The 14,702-nt window shown below is 39.7% G+C and overlaps 1 protein-coding gene across 1 annotated transcript; it reads right to left on the minus strand.

The window, feature by feature from the left end:
* Positions 1-255: 255 nt before the first annotated feature.
* On the minus strand, positions 256-14,056 carry LOC309506591 (uncharacterized protein). Its single transcript, XM_082180435.1, has 6 exons — positions 13,727-14,056; positions 9,021-9,074; positions 7,072-7,141; positions 6,741-6,865; positions 6,152-6,356; positions 256-502 (listed from the first exon to the last, which is right to left on the minus strand). Exons 1-6 carry the CDS (start codon positions 13,727-13,729, stop codon positions 405-407), a joined length of 555 nt encoding a protein of 184 aa, XP_082036561.1. The 5' UTR covers positions 13,730-14,056; the 3' UTR covers positions 256-404.
* Positions 14,057-14,702: the final 646 nt, after the last annotated feature.

Consider the following 14,702-nt stretch of genomic DNA (forward strand, 5'->3'; position numbering starts at 1 on the left):
CAAATAGCACACTTTGTCTTCAATAACAAATGCACATTAATAAACAAATATTACTTAGCTATACTTTGTACAATATACTTTAAACATTACATCGTCACAATGCAGTATTTTAAAAATGTTACCAGAATACTGAAAACTGAATTTCTTGGGGGAATTTTTACACAATACTGAATGCACTTGTTTTCAAGGCCCTTAGTACAATAAATAATATAACTTTAATAACAGAGACACATGGTATTGACAACACAAACAGTGTTTATTTAAATCTCACACGGTTTTATTATTTTAAAACATAATAAAATGTACCAACCATGTTTTTAAATTAAAAGAACACTGAAGAAAAAAAAAAGAGAGAAAAAAAAACATTTTGGAACAGCGGCCACACACAAACTACACATTGTTATTTACTTTTTCTTGCTGAAATGCTCGTTGTTACACTTGCGTCTGATGGCCGCTCGCACATCAGACACACTTGTGTGTGGAAACTCTGCAAGAACAGCATCTGTTAAAGTGAACGAGGTAAGGTCAGAGGGCATGTTCATACAACTTTTTTTTCCCACTACTTCAGTCTGTTAAAATCCTGTATTAAACAAGTATTACTAAATAAAAAGTACACGAGGATTAGCAGTGAGGAATTTTATCAGTATGTCATGTCAATAATGCTTTCAGTATATACGGTAGTCACACATACTGTATGCAACAAAAGCGAGTACACACATGTAAGATCATTTTGATGAACCAATGTCGTTTTAAAATCCCAATAATACATTTTTCAGTCTAGCTTTTTTTATTTGATGAATGAACAAAAAATTGCAGTGTACCTCTTATTAAAAAAATGGCAATAACAGTTGTGTTTTTTATTATTGTTAAGGAAAAGTCAATTTCATTATGAATTTGACAGATTGCTGTAGTGCCTCAGTTCATGTGGCATGTGAACCAAATCATCTCTTCCTCTTTACTACTAGGTTCATTCTGAAACGCAACAGAAAATGAACTGTAACTTGTATGTGGGCGATTCCACAGTTTAGGCCTAACTGCAAGGACAACAGCCTGCAAAATCAATCTTCATGGAGAAAGCCATTGTCTTCAGGTTAACATCCTGAGAAAACCTGGGGTACAGCTGTGTGAAAGGCAGGATAAATCTGGCAATGGTAAACTAGTAAACTTTGATCAAAGTTGAGTTGATGTAAAATTTAACGTATGTAACATGGACAGAAAAACAGTGCAAGTTCAAGCAGAAAGTGTACTTAATCTAATTCAGTTTAATAAAATTCTGGTTGAATCCCAGTTCATGTTTTGCTTTTTTCCTAATTTGGTGTAGTTTTGAGTCATGTTTCACAAAACTTGTAATATGACTTCCATGCAGGCAGGGTGGCCATCTAATATTATCTGTTCTATAAACTTAAAGGTGCATTTTTGAGTCTGGTATGTTCATAAACTGAAAGCCAGCAAAATGACTAACAAATACCACTGGTACATTTTTCAAATTTATTTGCCAAATGTAGAAGACAAAGGAACACCTACAAGTGTGCAAAGTTATAACGTGTGTAACGTGAACGGAAAAAATGAGTAATTCTGCTGAATAGAGCACCAATAACTCTTTATGCAAAGTAACCCTGAATATTTGTTAACTAAAGGACAATTAATTTACTCCAGAAGTAAATGGAAGGCTGTTGAGGCAGATAAATGTCAGTTAAGCAGCGGTCAGGGTGAACCTGATATCTGCCTGGTGACAATCATGGCAGTCGGTATAACCTCAACTTGAGGAGACCTGCCATCATTTCTGAAAAAAGTAAATAAAATAAAGAAAGGCCATATATATACATATGTAAGAATATATGAATGATGACTGTTATGCTGCATGAATGGTGGCCTACAAAGTATTTGGAAAAGTTTTTTGATTTCATATTAGGCCTGACGGTGTGTTCCTTTTAAAATAATGAATATAGGCTACTTTAGACATTTATTAGGCATGGTGTGCTAAATATGATTAGGATAAACAATACACAAAACTATAGGCTCATTCTACAGAAACCTCATCTTTTGGTATGACAAGATGTCTTATTTATTTTTCTAACATTTAAACTTACACCACATTATTAGATTACCCTTTGACTTTATGAATATGCATAAATGACAGCTTAATGATTTTTTTTATATTTTTTGTGCATTTATTTAAAGACAGCATGTAGGCTACCATTTTTTGTCACTGGTGTTACCCTACTTATTTGGCAATATTAAAGGTTTTTATGAAATATTATTTATCTTTTTTTTTCAGCACATATAGTCGTAGTTACCGAAAAATGTTTCGTGTTCGCATTTATGAGGAAAAAACAATGTTACGGACTAGACCGCTCTGAAAGCGGCACTAAAAGCATGCTTTAAAACTTTCACAGAGACCTCAAACAGAAAGCACAAAGCCTTTCTTTAAAGTGAATTTCGTTTTGTATTAATAGTATCTTAATTTTAATCAGTGTTTCATCAACCAATTGCCTGGATTTAATAAATAATAAGTAAATATAGCCAGTGCTTTAAGTGGCCCGGCGCGTACCGGCCCACTTAAAGCACTGAATATAGCAGATGAATAAAGCCGACGCTTGAACTGGAGCGCGTCTCATAAATGAAACTGAAACTCAGCATGCCTCACAGAACTGAGAAATATATCTATTATCTACAGAAGAACGCTTGAAATCATACTTTTAAACAGAACAATTCAAAACAAAAGAAAATCTGCGTGTGTTCCTTAACATGCCCAGTTCACTGTTGTTTAAAAACCTATGCGATTGACGCCGACAGTTTATTCTAATGGCATAAGTGAGATTGTGTTAACGCACTATTAACGTGTTAACTTCGACAGGTATAAAACCACCATTCATGCATGCTTTCACGATGAACAACTCCGCTTTCGGTCCGAAACCACTAGCAATCATCCGACTTGCGCACTCTTTTATCCTTTCTCACCACAATGATCCTATTTAATGTTTACTTAACCAAAGTCTACCACGTTCGTATCATTTTAACGTTCGTAAACTTTTGGACAGAATCCACAAACTTACCCACATTCATTGAAATCCGTGAAATCCTGTTAACTCTTCCTCTCACGCAGAGCGACCGTGACCTAGACAATCTTATTTCTGACATGAGAACCGTTGAGACATTAGGAGATGGAAATTCAGCGTCAGAATAAAATGTACGAGCGTTATGTTTTTTTGACAGAAAATCTCGGCCCCTGTTTTATCCCGATTTATTAACAATTGGTCATGTAGCAACGCATATGAGAATTTAACCCACACAAGATGTTTTTATCGTTTTGCTACTGATATAATTAAATGGAAAAATTATTGATCTGCTTCCTTTAGAATCATAGTTTAACGTGCGGAACTGCTTGGACAGAAAGTGTAACGGACGTTAGTAAATGTTTCCATTGCATCGTGGTGGATTAAGGGAATTATACTTTCAGTGTTAGTACTAGTATTTTGTAGAAGACACACCAAAATAAATGTTATGCGCCAAAATTCAGGATTTTATTAAAGGAAATGAAAGAAATGACTTAGGAAAAATCCAGATGCACTGAATTCCCACCCTGACATCCGCAATTTCTGGGGACGGAAATCAAATAAAGTCTCATTACACGATAATGCCAAGACTTAGTGGGATAAAAGTAACTTTATTATTTCTTACATCTATCTAACACAAAATAGTGAACTAAAAATAAAAAAAATACAACAAATGGGTATTATTCAATCTATATTGTTCATTACACCCCTTGTAGACAGAAACTGTGGAATCGCCCATGTCTTAAAGCTTTAAGTCTCTATTTTTAAAATACGTAAATCATATCAAAACCAAATATTCTCTGTTTAAGTAATCCGTATGAAAGCAACGAGAGGTACAGTTTCTCAAACGCATGCTCATTATCTCTAATGTCACCAGACCCACATGCGCACAAGCGATTCACATGCTAATCGTCCACGTGAAGGAACGCAAAACCTGTAAACTCCCTCATCAGTTTAAAACAAAGCATGAAGAGAGAAGAGAAACTTCATCATTCCTCTGCTTTTCATCGAGTTTGGAAGACACGCTATGAGTTTACCTTGGATTTACCTCAGACGAAGAAGAATGCGGTTTGAAAATACGATTTTGAAGGTAAGAAATGTATTCTCACATATATTAGCTAGAGTGTTATTGGTGCATAAACTGTACATTGTACTAGTTGAACTGGTGCCAGACTGAACTTTATGAAATCGATGGAAACATTTTAAAATATGAACAATAGACAGGCAGGCAACCTTTCAATGATAAATAAATATACATGTATGATACAAGGATGTTTTTATGTTCGATAATAATTAAACAGCATGATATAAAATTAGGTTGATATGAGTGTTTACTCTAACATGATGAATTTTATAATGTTTAGACCAGTGTTTACTGTTAAATACTGTGTTTGTGGATATCTGCTCAAACGTAGATATGTATAATGTGGTAACAATAATGTTTAATAGTTTGGAGCGGTCGGTCGGTCGCTTCAGTAAATGTTCTCTGCACGCGCTGTGCGTTTCAAAAGCAAAACGCATCACACATTAGGCTTCATGGTTTTACTCCAATCTCATTTTGTAACATCATAACGAATGAAAACATTTGAAGTAACATGATAATCCATATATGTTTCTCTAGTGTAGTGTACTGAAGTGTTCCTTTTTATTGATTTATCGCTATAGGCTGCCTGTATTTATGTAAAATTAATATTATTATTATTATTTTATGCAGCCGTATAAGTATATGCCTACAAGGCACAGCAAACCGGGTTTTTTTCTTTTTTTAAATAGCAATTTTAATCAGAAAAATATAATTAGATCTAAAATAATTTTCTTCCCCAAATCTGGCAGGTTTCTCTTGATATCAGCATGTTCACATTTGTCTTTTGTTACTTTTTTTTTTTTCACAGGGACCAGATGGCACAGATGAGCCCTGCTGACTAAAACATTCACACAAAGTTTTGTGTTTTTAACCTGAAGCAAATACCTTGGAAATGATAACTAAGATGTGTGACTGTTCACGTCTCTCAGTTTTTTTGTATCTTAGGACTATGTTGTGTTGTAAATAAATCCATTCTGTTAGGGTGCTTTCACACTGGCAGTTTAGTTCGGAACGGGGCACGGTTCGCATGAAAAATCGCTAATGTGAACGCTGTCATGCGGCCCTGGGTGTGTACTGGGGTACCGAACCCGAGACTAACTGGAGGAGGTGGTCTGAGTTTGGTTGCTCCCGAACCGTGCCGCGGCTCGCGTGAATGTGAAAGCAACACGGACTCGGGTGCACACTTGTTCAGGAAGTAAAGTGACCTGCGCATGCGTTTTAGCTGATTATTAAGTATTTAGTTAAATAAAACACATGTAAGGGATGATAATGTTGATGATTTACCTTGGATACGAGTGAGAGTGAGCCTACAGTGTATTCGCACATATCGCGTAGAATCAGGGCACCAAAATAATGGAAATCCACTGTCTCCTCAAAAGAGTCAGTTTGCAAGCAGCAGAAGGCCACCTTATGTGCATACCTGCAAACTCAGAAGGTCTGAAAAAGGTGACACATTTCTCCTCAATTCAGTACTTGCGCACTGTATAGGTATGGCTGCACGCTTCGGGTCGGGTCGGGTCGGTTGCGCACAAAAAGATGAGAAATGAGACATGCAGCGCATGCCAACTCGTGTCCCGCTGGGTAAGTTACATCAGCACGTTACAGTATCTACCACAAACGCAGGACATCAGTTCTGAATGGATCGCTTCCCAAATGACTCGCGTGATGTACTGAGTGGGCAGGAAGATTTTCACATAGTTTTGAAGCAAAATGTGTAGACTACATGATAATAACGTGACCAATAAGTCAGTATGGGTTTTATGGCCTTATTTTAGTGACTTTTTCAAAAACTATGCATAAACGTAATTTTCTCAAAACTACAAACTTTTACATACATGCTGCTGATATATTATTGTAGCAGAGTTTGTGGTGAATACAGTGTAATCAGACTTTATCCATGGAAATATTAAAAGTAACAGAAATAAGCACAAATGTCAGAGCATGTCAGAACACCTCCAGGGCCCAGAAAACACCTCAGACCCCAGTGGGTTAACTCAAGAAAATTACAAACCTGTTATGGCCTGCACTTTGGCAACATCAAGCTGACTTTTTTGGGAGTCCACTTTCCCAGATTTCCCTGTCAGGGTGGACTCTGCAAGGATTTCCTTAGTGAAAACCAGAACAGCCAGCTCCTGGGCAAAAATGGTCATACGAGATCTGTTCAGCCGTTGAAAGGCCCTCTTTGGGACTATCACTGCAGTTCCAGCCAAGGGGTGCTGTATAGAGAGATGTGTAGGGAGAGAGAAAGAGAGTCCACTGACAAATTAATACATAGTTGGGACATCCATCTCTGAGGAATGAATATTATTCCAATGTGAAAATATGCTTAAATCAAGCTTGGTTTTGAAATGTTTTTGTCATGTTTTTTTTAACCTTGCCAGTTTAAACTTTCAGTCAACTATAAGCCATTCAAATTCAATTAAATGGGAAAGGGACTCGGTAGGGAATTCGGTACTTGTTTGCTGTTCCGACAGATAAATCACTTTAAGATTGATCCATTTTACCATAAAGTTACATGGTGGAAATTCAACATTCTAAACACCCATGAATTCATGATGGCTGTTAAGTGATAGACACATTAGCCCTTAATTGTAACATACCATATCAATTTCATTGACCACTGTATTAGATGACATTGCCGATGAGGGGGTTCCGTCAGGTGAGCAAATCAATGACCGGACACACTGCACACACTCCTTCATTAATTTAACCATTTCCGGGAGCTCTACGTGAAAATAAGGGGGAAAGTTAAGTTAGTGTTGTTTGACTAGAAAGGACTCTGCATCTGTAGTACATGACAGATGGATGAAATGTAAAAGCTAGCCAGTATTACAGGGATAATGTTACTAAAGTTAAGCAAAGGGAAATCATGCCCATTGTGGGACTTTGCAATGTAATGTCAACCCCTCCAATGCCAACCTGAATACCTACCACGAAGGGATGCCATGATTTCTTCATCCATTTGGGGCAGCGTTTTCTGTCCAGTGTTAGCATCCTTTATCTGCTTACAAACAAGCACACTGAAACTTTTGATTACAGTAACATTATACCACATTTACATGTTTGTTACAATACAAATAATAATAATAATCATCATGGGAAAGTAACAGAAAAGTAACAATTAATGATGTTCTAATTTTAATTCTGCATTGAAACAGCGGCAGGCCTTAACGCTAAGGACTTTAGCTACTGCATTTAACTTAAAATACTCTGTCATTTTTTATCATACAGATCAGAGTAATGTAAAGGGTCTACTTTTATTTTCTGTAAACTCACAATAACAACAAATTGTTGAGCTTTTGTAAAAAAAAAAGAAAGAAAAGAAAACAATCAGGATGCGTTTTCTGCCGTCCCGTTCTCAGTGAGCTGAAACTCAGCGTACACTTGCCTTACAGACATGAGAAATAGATATATAGAAAGCTTGAAATGTCTACTTTTAAATGAAGCAATTCAAATGGAAAATAAATATTCTCAGATTATGTAATTCGTAGGGCTGGACCCGTATATTCGGATATTCAAATATTTGTTCGGTGGGTTGGTATTCGATTTTAAAATTGAACATTCAAATATTTGTTTTTTATTTTTATTTTTTTGCACACCTGGCATCCCCCTCGAAACGGTTCTCATTCGTACTTGAATATGTTTTACACTATAAAATCTGGCAAAATACAATACAATTTTTTTAAATTATCTTATATAGCCTAGCCATTTTTAATAGGCTGGACAGTTGAAGGAACCCAACCTCGTTATACTTAATAAATATATTTGCTTCTTCTTAGCCTACTAAAGTGTTCCTCAAACTGGAGTATTCTCTGGCTAGAGCAGAACAGCAGAGTTTGTATGGACAGAAGTGCATGCCTGAGCTTGTATTTTGTGTTAAGCTATTAGAGGGTTAGAATAATAGAAACAAAATGTATTAGCCTTTTTTTACCCGTTATTATCAATCTAAAATGAACCTACTGCGAAATATAGGAGCTTTTGAGATTTTACGTCATGTCATTTAATCTGTTTGTGATGCTGATTATGCTACCATGTTCTTTATTTATTACAGTTCGTTCATTTATTTTTCGTTTTTCCTCAATTTTTCCTCAACTACTGGCGGTGGCGCGGTGGTTGTTTTGAAAAATTATTTTTTATAATAATAATAGGCTAAACAAGGCTCAAACATCCATTTTGTAACAGACATACTGTTTATTTGAGCAATTTTGTCAAAGAAACAACACACTAAAGCCTGTAAAGCATTGAAATACATATTAGGGATGGGAATTTCAAGCGATTTTCGAATAATAATCAAATAATAACCAGCGATCTTCGAATATTATTTTTGCTTGAAATTCACACAGTGCAACTAACTAATTGAGGTTTTCTTGAAACTTAATGTTTAAATTGGCAAATCTAAAAAATACACATAAATGATTAAATGTGTGCTATTATTAGGTCCATATTTAAATGTTTGTTTGGAAAGTGCGCTTACTGAATTTGGACCTAATAATAGCACACATTTAATAATTTATGTGTATTTTTTAGTGCAGCCAAAAACAGAAAACATTAACAATAAATTATTAAAATGTTTAGACAGTCTCCTTCTGTTTTTTCATGACACATTCATAATCATTACATTTGCTGGTACACTGTAGCAAGCTTTATGCGTGCGTTTGAGCTCTGATTATGCTATGTAATAGGCTATATAGACAATTAAAGGCTTGTTATTAAGATTTATGGATTATTAATATTAACGCGCAATATTAGTGGACTAATTGCTTAAATGAACGACTACTAATTGACTGCAAAAGTCTTTAGTCGAGGGCAGCCCTACAAGGAAACCAAACCCCATCAGGTGACAGAAATGGAGAAATAACCTTTGGAGAAAGTCAACTTGCCTTTGTTTGAGTTGAGGGTAAACCACACTCTTCATCCGAGTCATTGGCCTGAAACTTTGAAAAAACGAAAAGAGATCAGTGAAAATCTGGGGTAAAATCTTTGCGTGACCGGGGAGCTGCCGCTCAACCTGTCACTCAACCCGTCACCGCTAGAGGCAGCTGTCACTCGACCAGCCACCGTTTTATGCGCCTGCCACTCGACCAGCCACCGTTATATGCGCCTGCCACTCGACCAGTCACGGATATGTGCGCCTGCCACTCGACCAGCCACCGTTATATGCGCCTGCCACTCGACCAGTCACGGATATGTGCGCCTGCCACTCGACCAGCCACCGTTATATGCGACTGCCACTCGACCAGTCACGGATATGTGCGCCTGCCACTTGACCAGTCACCGTAATATGCGCCTGGCACTCGACCAGTCACCGTTATATAAACCTGCCACTCGACCATTCACCGTTATATGCGCCTGCCACTCGACCAGTCACGGATATGTGCGCCTGCCACTCGACCAGTCACCGTAATATGCGCCTGGCACTCAACCAGTCACCGTTATATAAGCCTGCCACTCGACCAGCCACCGTTATATGCGCCTGCCACTCGACCAGTCACGGATATGTGCGCCTGCCACTTGACCAGTCACCGTAATATGCGCCTGGCACTCGACCAGTCACCGTTATATAAGCCTGTCACTCGACCAGCCACCGTTTTATGCGCCTGCCACTCGACCAGCCACCGTTATATGCGCCTGCCACTCGACCAGTCACGGATATGTGCGCCTGCCACTTGACCAGTCACCGTAATATGCGCCTGGCACTCGACCAGTCACCGTTATATAAGCCTGCCACTCGACCATTCACCGTTATATGTGCCTGCCACTCGACCAGTCACCGTTATACGCGCCTGCCACTCGACCAGTCACGGATATGTGCGCCTGCCACTTGACCAGTCACCGTAATATGCGCCTGGCACTCGACCAGTCACCGTTATATAAGCCTGTCACTCGACCAGCCACCGTTTTATGCGCCTGCCACTCGACCAGTCACCGTTATATGCGCCTGCCACTCGACCAGTCACGGATATGTGCGCCTGCCACTTGACCAGTCACCGTAATATGCGCCTGGCACTCGACCAGTCACCGTTATATAAGCCTCCCACTCGACCATTCACCGTTATATGTGCCTGCCACTCGACCAGTCACGGATATGTGCGCCTGCCACTCGACCAGCCACCGTTATATGCGACTGCCACTCGACCAGTCACGGATATGTGCGCCTGCCACTTGACCAGTCACCGTAATATGCGCCTGGCACTCGACCAGTCACCGTTATATAAACCTGCCACTCGACCATTCACCGTTATATGCGCCTGCCACTCGACCAGTCACGGATATGTGCGCCTGCCACTCGACCAGTCACCGTAATATGCGCCTGGCACTCAACCAGTCACCGTTATATAAGCCTGCCACTCGACCAGCCACCGTTATATGCGCCTGCCACTCGACCAGTCACGGATATGTGCGCCTGCCACTTGACCAGTCACCGTAATATGCGCCTGGCACTCGACCAGTCACCGTTATATAAGCCTGTCACTCGACCAGCCACCGTTTTATGCGCCTGCCACTCGACCAGCCACCGTTATATGCGCCTGCCACTTGACCAGTCACCGTAATATGCGCCTGGCACTCGACCAGTCACCGTTATATAAGCCTGTCACTCGACCAGCCACCGTTTTATGCGCCTGCCACTCGACCATTCACCGTTATATGTGCCTGCCACTTGACCAGTCACCGTTATATGCGCCTGCCACTTGACCAGTCACGGATATCTCTCTCTGTTTAAAGTTGCCAGACACTTAACTTGATGCACGTAAAATGCACAGTAAAATACTGCTCTTGTTTGCCATCTTATCTTACGTTTTATTCGCTCTTTTTGTTTATAATGGAGCGCGTGTCGGCTCCACCGAAGCGTCGTGCCTGCCACAAGATCTCTCACTGTTAACATGATGTACCAGACACTTGATGGACATGTGCAAACAGACAGTGCAATTCTGTTATTGTTTATCTATTTGTCATCTCATCTTATATTTTATTCCCTCTCTTTGTACATAATGGAGCGCGCGTGTTGGGTCCTATAAGCGCCTGCCTCAAGATCTCTCACGAATGTAGTAAATGCGGGATGCATGTCTAAATGTCTATTTGATCATATGCATCAGTCGGAGTGTCTGGTAGATGAAAACAGTGAGAGATCTCGTGGCAGGTGCGACGCTTAGGTGCTGAGACACGCTCCATTATGGTCAAACGAGCGAATAAAAAATAAGATAAAATAGCACATAGGAAAATAAGTAAATAGTTGCACTTTTTGTTTGGAGTGTCTAGATGTAAACAGAGAGATCTTGAGGCAGGCGCAAGGCTTATGTCACGGATATGTGCGCCTGCCACTTGACCAGTCACCGTAATATGCGCCTGGCACTCGACCAGTCACCGTTATATAAACCTGCCACTCGACCATTCACCGTTATATGCGCCTGCCACTCGACCAGTCACGGATATGTGCGCCTGCCACTCGACCAGTCACCGTAATATGCGCCTGGCACTCAACCAGTCACCGTTATATAAGCCTGCCACTCGACCAGCCACCGTTATATGCGCCTGCCACTCGACCAGTCACGGATATGTGCGCCTGCCACTTGACCAGTCACCGTAATATGCGCCTGGCACTCGACCAGTCACGGATATGTGCGCCTGCCACTTGACCAGTCACCGTAATATGCGCCTGGCACTCGACCAGTCACGGATATGTGCGCCTGCCACTTGACCAGTCACCGTTATATGCGCCTGCCACTCGACCAGTCACGGATATGTGCGCCTGCCACTTGACCAGTCACCGTAATATATGTCGGTTATGTCACGAGACTCGCGCTCCGGATTAAAACAGCAGGGGGCAAATAAGTTAGATAAATAAGAGAAGCGAAATGTCTGGTAGCGAAGCGCGTTTATTAAATGGTGAATAATGACATATTGTGCGTTCTGTTCTGGCTCCTACTAGTGTTGTCACGATACTAGAATTTCTAACTTCGATACGATACCTTGAAAAATATCGATATTCGATACCATTTTCGATACCACGGAGAAAAAACCTGCCACAATATTAAGTTTTTTTTTATTATTTAAAGCTAAATATAACAAGTCTAGAACATGACAATGAGGGATATTTTACATGAACAAAAATGTCCTGAAGTAGTGCACTTGTTCAAAAGCATTAATGCTGGTTAATACATTAACGTTATTTGATGAACAGATTTAAACACAAACGTGTGTGCATTATACGCGAAAACAATACTATTAGTGCTTTTAACAATACAGATTGTGTCAAAGCACTTAACAGTATCAAATTGGAGGATATAGTGTCAGTAATGTATAATAATAAGATAAAACATTAAATTTTCAGTTAAAGGCATTTCATTATTGAATTCAAAGATGTCATTCAATAGCTCAGTTTAGTTTAATTAGTATCTGTGTAATCAAATTGATGAAAAGATATGAAGGCAAATTGCAGAATTAAATACAAATTTTTGAATAAAGTTAAATAAGCAAAAGTTAATTTACATTTGACCACAGTTAAAATATTTAACGTTACTTGTCTAAGATTTCTCAGTCAGATTATATTAACTTTAAGAATTACGGTGAAAAAACGAGACAACACACACTCATATCAACAACAATACTAGGTCATCTTGGTTAATGTTTCAGAAATGTTAAAATGAGAAGAGTTACCAACCTCTCGAAATTATTTATATAGATCCCGGTGTCGGTCTTTCAGGTGCTTTGCTATATTAGGCCCTGATCACACTAACGCGTTTTTCAGGTTCGAAAACGCGAGGCACACAGCACTCATCACACAGAACGAGCAGTGCGCTGCATTTGTTATGTTGCTCGGCAACCACTGAAACAGCTGTCCTGTCAGTCAAGTAAACGTCAAATCAGCCTTTTATTAACTTTATTTACTTTCTGTTAACATTGTGGTAGTTACGGTTCGTGAAGTCGTTAAGCTCCTGGTAACCCGCGAGAGCACCATAAGTTTATCCTCCATCATCGCACTCTCCGGGCGTTCAAGCAACTAGCTTTCATCATTAAAACGGAAGACCCGCGAGGCGCATAAACAGCGCGCAGAACGCTCGCTGGAAACCAATTGAAAATAGGCGCCTCTCACTGCAAAAAACAAGTCAAGTGTGATCGGCCCCATTTACTACACTTTTGCTATTTAACCAGAGCGAGTGAGACGAGTGCGCGTGTGGTGTTTATCAACGCGCCTTTGGAGAGAAGTGAAAGTGACAGCTCGGCTAGTATCGATACTTCAGGAAATTAGTATTGGTACCGTTCAGATATTTCAGTATCGATATTTATCGAAATATCGATATTTTTGACAACACTAGCTCCTACTGACTGGGGATACGATTTTGTTAAAAAACACCTTACATATTGTGTAAGAACGCAAGGCAGGCGCCTAAAACGATGTCTGGTCTAGTGGCAGGCTCACATATCCGTGACTGGTCGAGTGGCAGGCGCATAAAACGGTGGCTGGTCCAGTGACAGCTGCCTCTAGCGGTGACGGGTTGAGTGACAGGTCCCCCTGTCACGCAAAGATTTTACCCCCTCTCGAAAATCAATAGAGAAAGAATTTTAAAGAAAAAAACAAAGGACTTACCATTTCAGGACTCCCTATGTTTGTAGCATCATCAGAACTGGTGTGATGATCTGGACAGAGATGGCTCGCTATGTTTGTGGCCTCATCAGATCTAGTATGATGATCAGAAGTGAATGCCAGGGGTCTGGCAGCCTTCTTAATCGTTGCTTGCTTTACATGGACAAAAATGTTAATAAGTGGTGGGTGAGGAGAGACTCCTGATATGATTGTAAAGCTTTGGGTGTAGAATAGTACATATTAAAGTGATATGCTATAGAGCTGGTAAGTCTCTTCCGCTAACCCCACTGGACCTCTAGGTTGAAAAATCGTCAATGCAAGTGAATGAGAGAAAATAATCATTTTCTGGTCCCGTTTGAATTTTGCCATGAATGTGAACATATGTTGTCTGTGAATTTTTTATATAATTTCTCGTGTAAAGAATGCTACAATTTAGAATTTTGATACGGTTAGACTTTGTGTGAGAGCACTTTGTGGTCTACAACTCTTCTCTGCTTTCGACATGTTTGACGCGTTTCTACGCGTTTGATCTGAAGAAAGAACAGCCTATTTTGTTTGAATGGTGACATTTGGGTACAAAACACACAGGCTTCTCGATCTGTCTCCATAGATTATCGCACCGTGATTTGTGGAGGTAAAATGTGTTATGGGGTGACGTCGTCACATATGCGACATGTAGTCTTTCTCGTTATGTCTTTTCCACAACTGTTAGCCAAAGAATCATACAGTATACTGTCAAACTCGTTACATTAAAAATTATATAAAAAATTCACAGACAACATATGTTCACATTCATGGCACAATTCAAACGGGACCAGAAAATTATTATTTTCTCTCATTCACTTGCATTGACGATTTTTCAACCTAGAGGTCCACTTGGGGTTTTACGGATGGGCGGGACTTACCAGCTCTATAGAAATGCTTCATTGTTTCTAAGTAAATGTCGCCTAGTTCTGTTTATAAAGCATAAAAAATGCTC

This window comes from Leuciscus leuciscus (assembly GCF_965113295.1).
Source record: "Leuciscus leuciscus genome assembly, chromosome: 9".
Taxonomy (NCBI): Eukaryota; Metazoa; Chordata; class Actinopteri; order Cypriniformes; family Leuciscidae; genus Leuciscus; species Leuciscus leuciscus.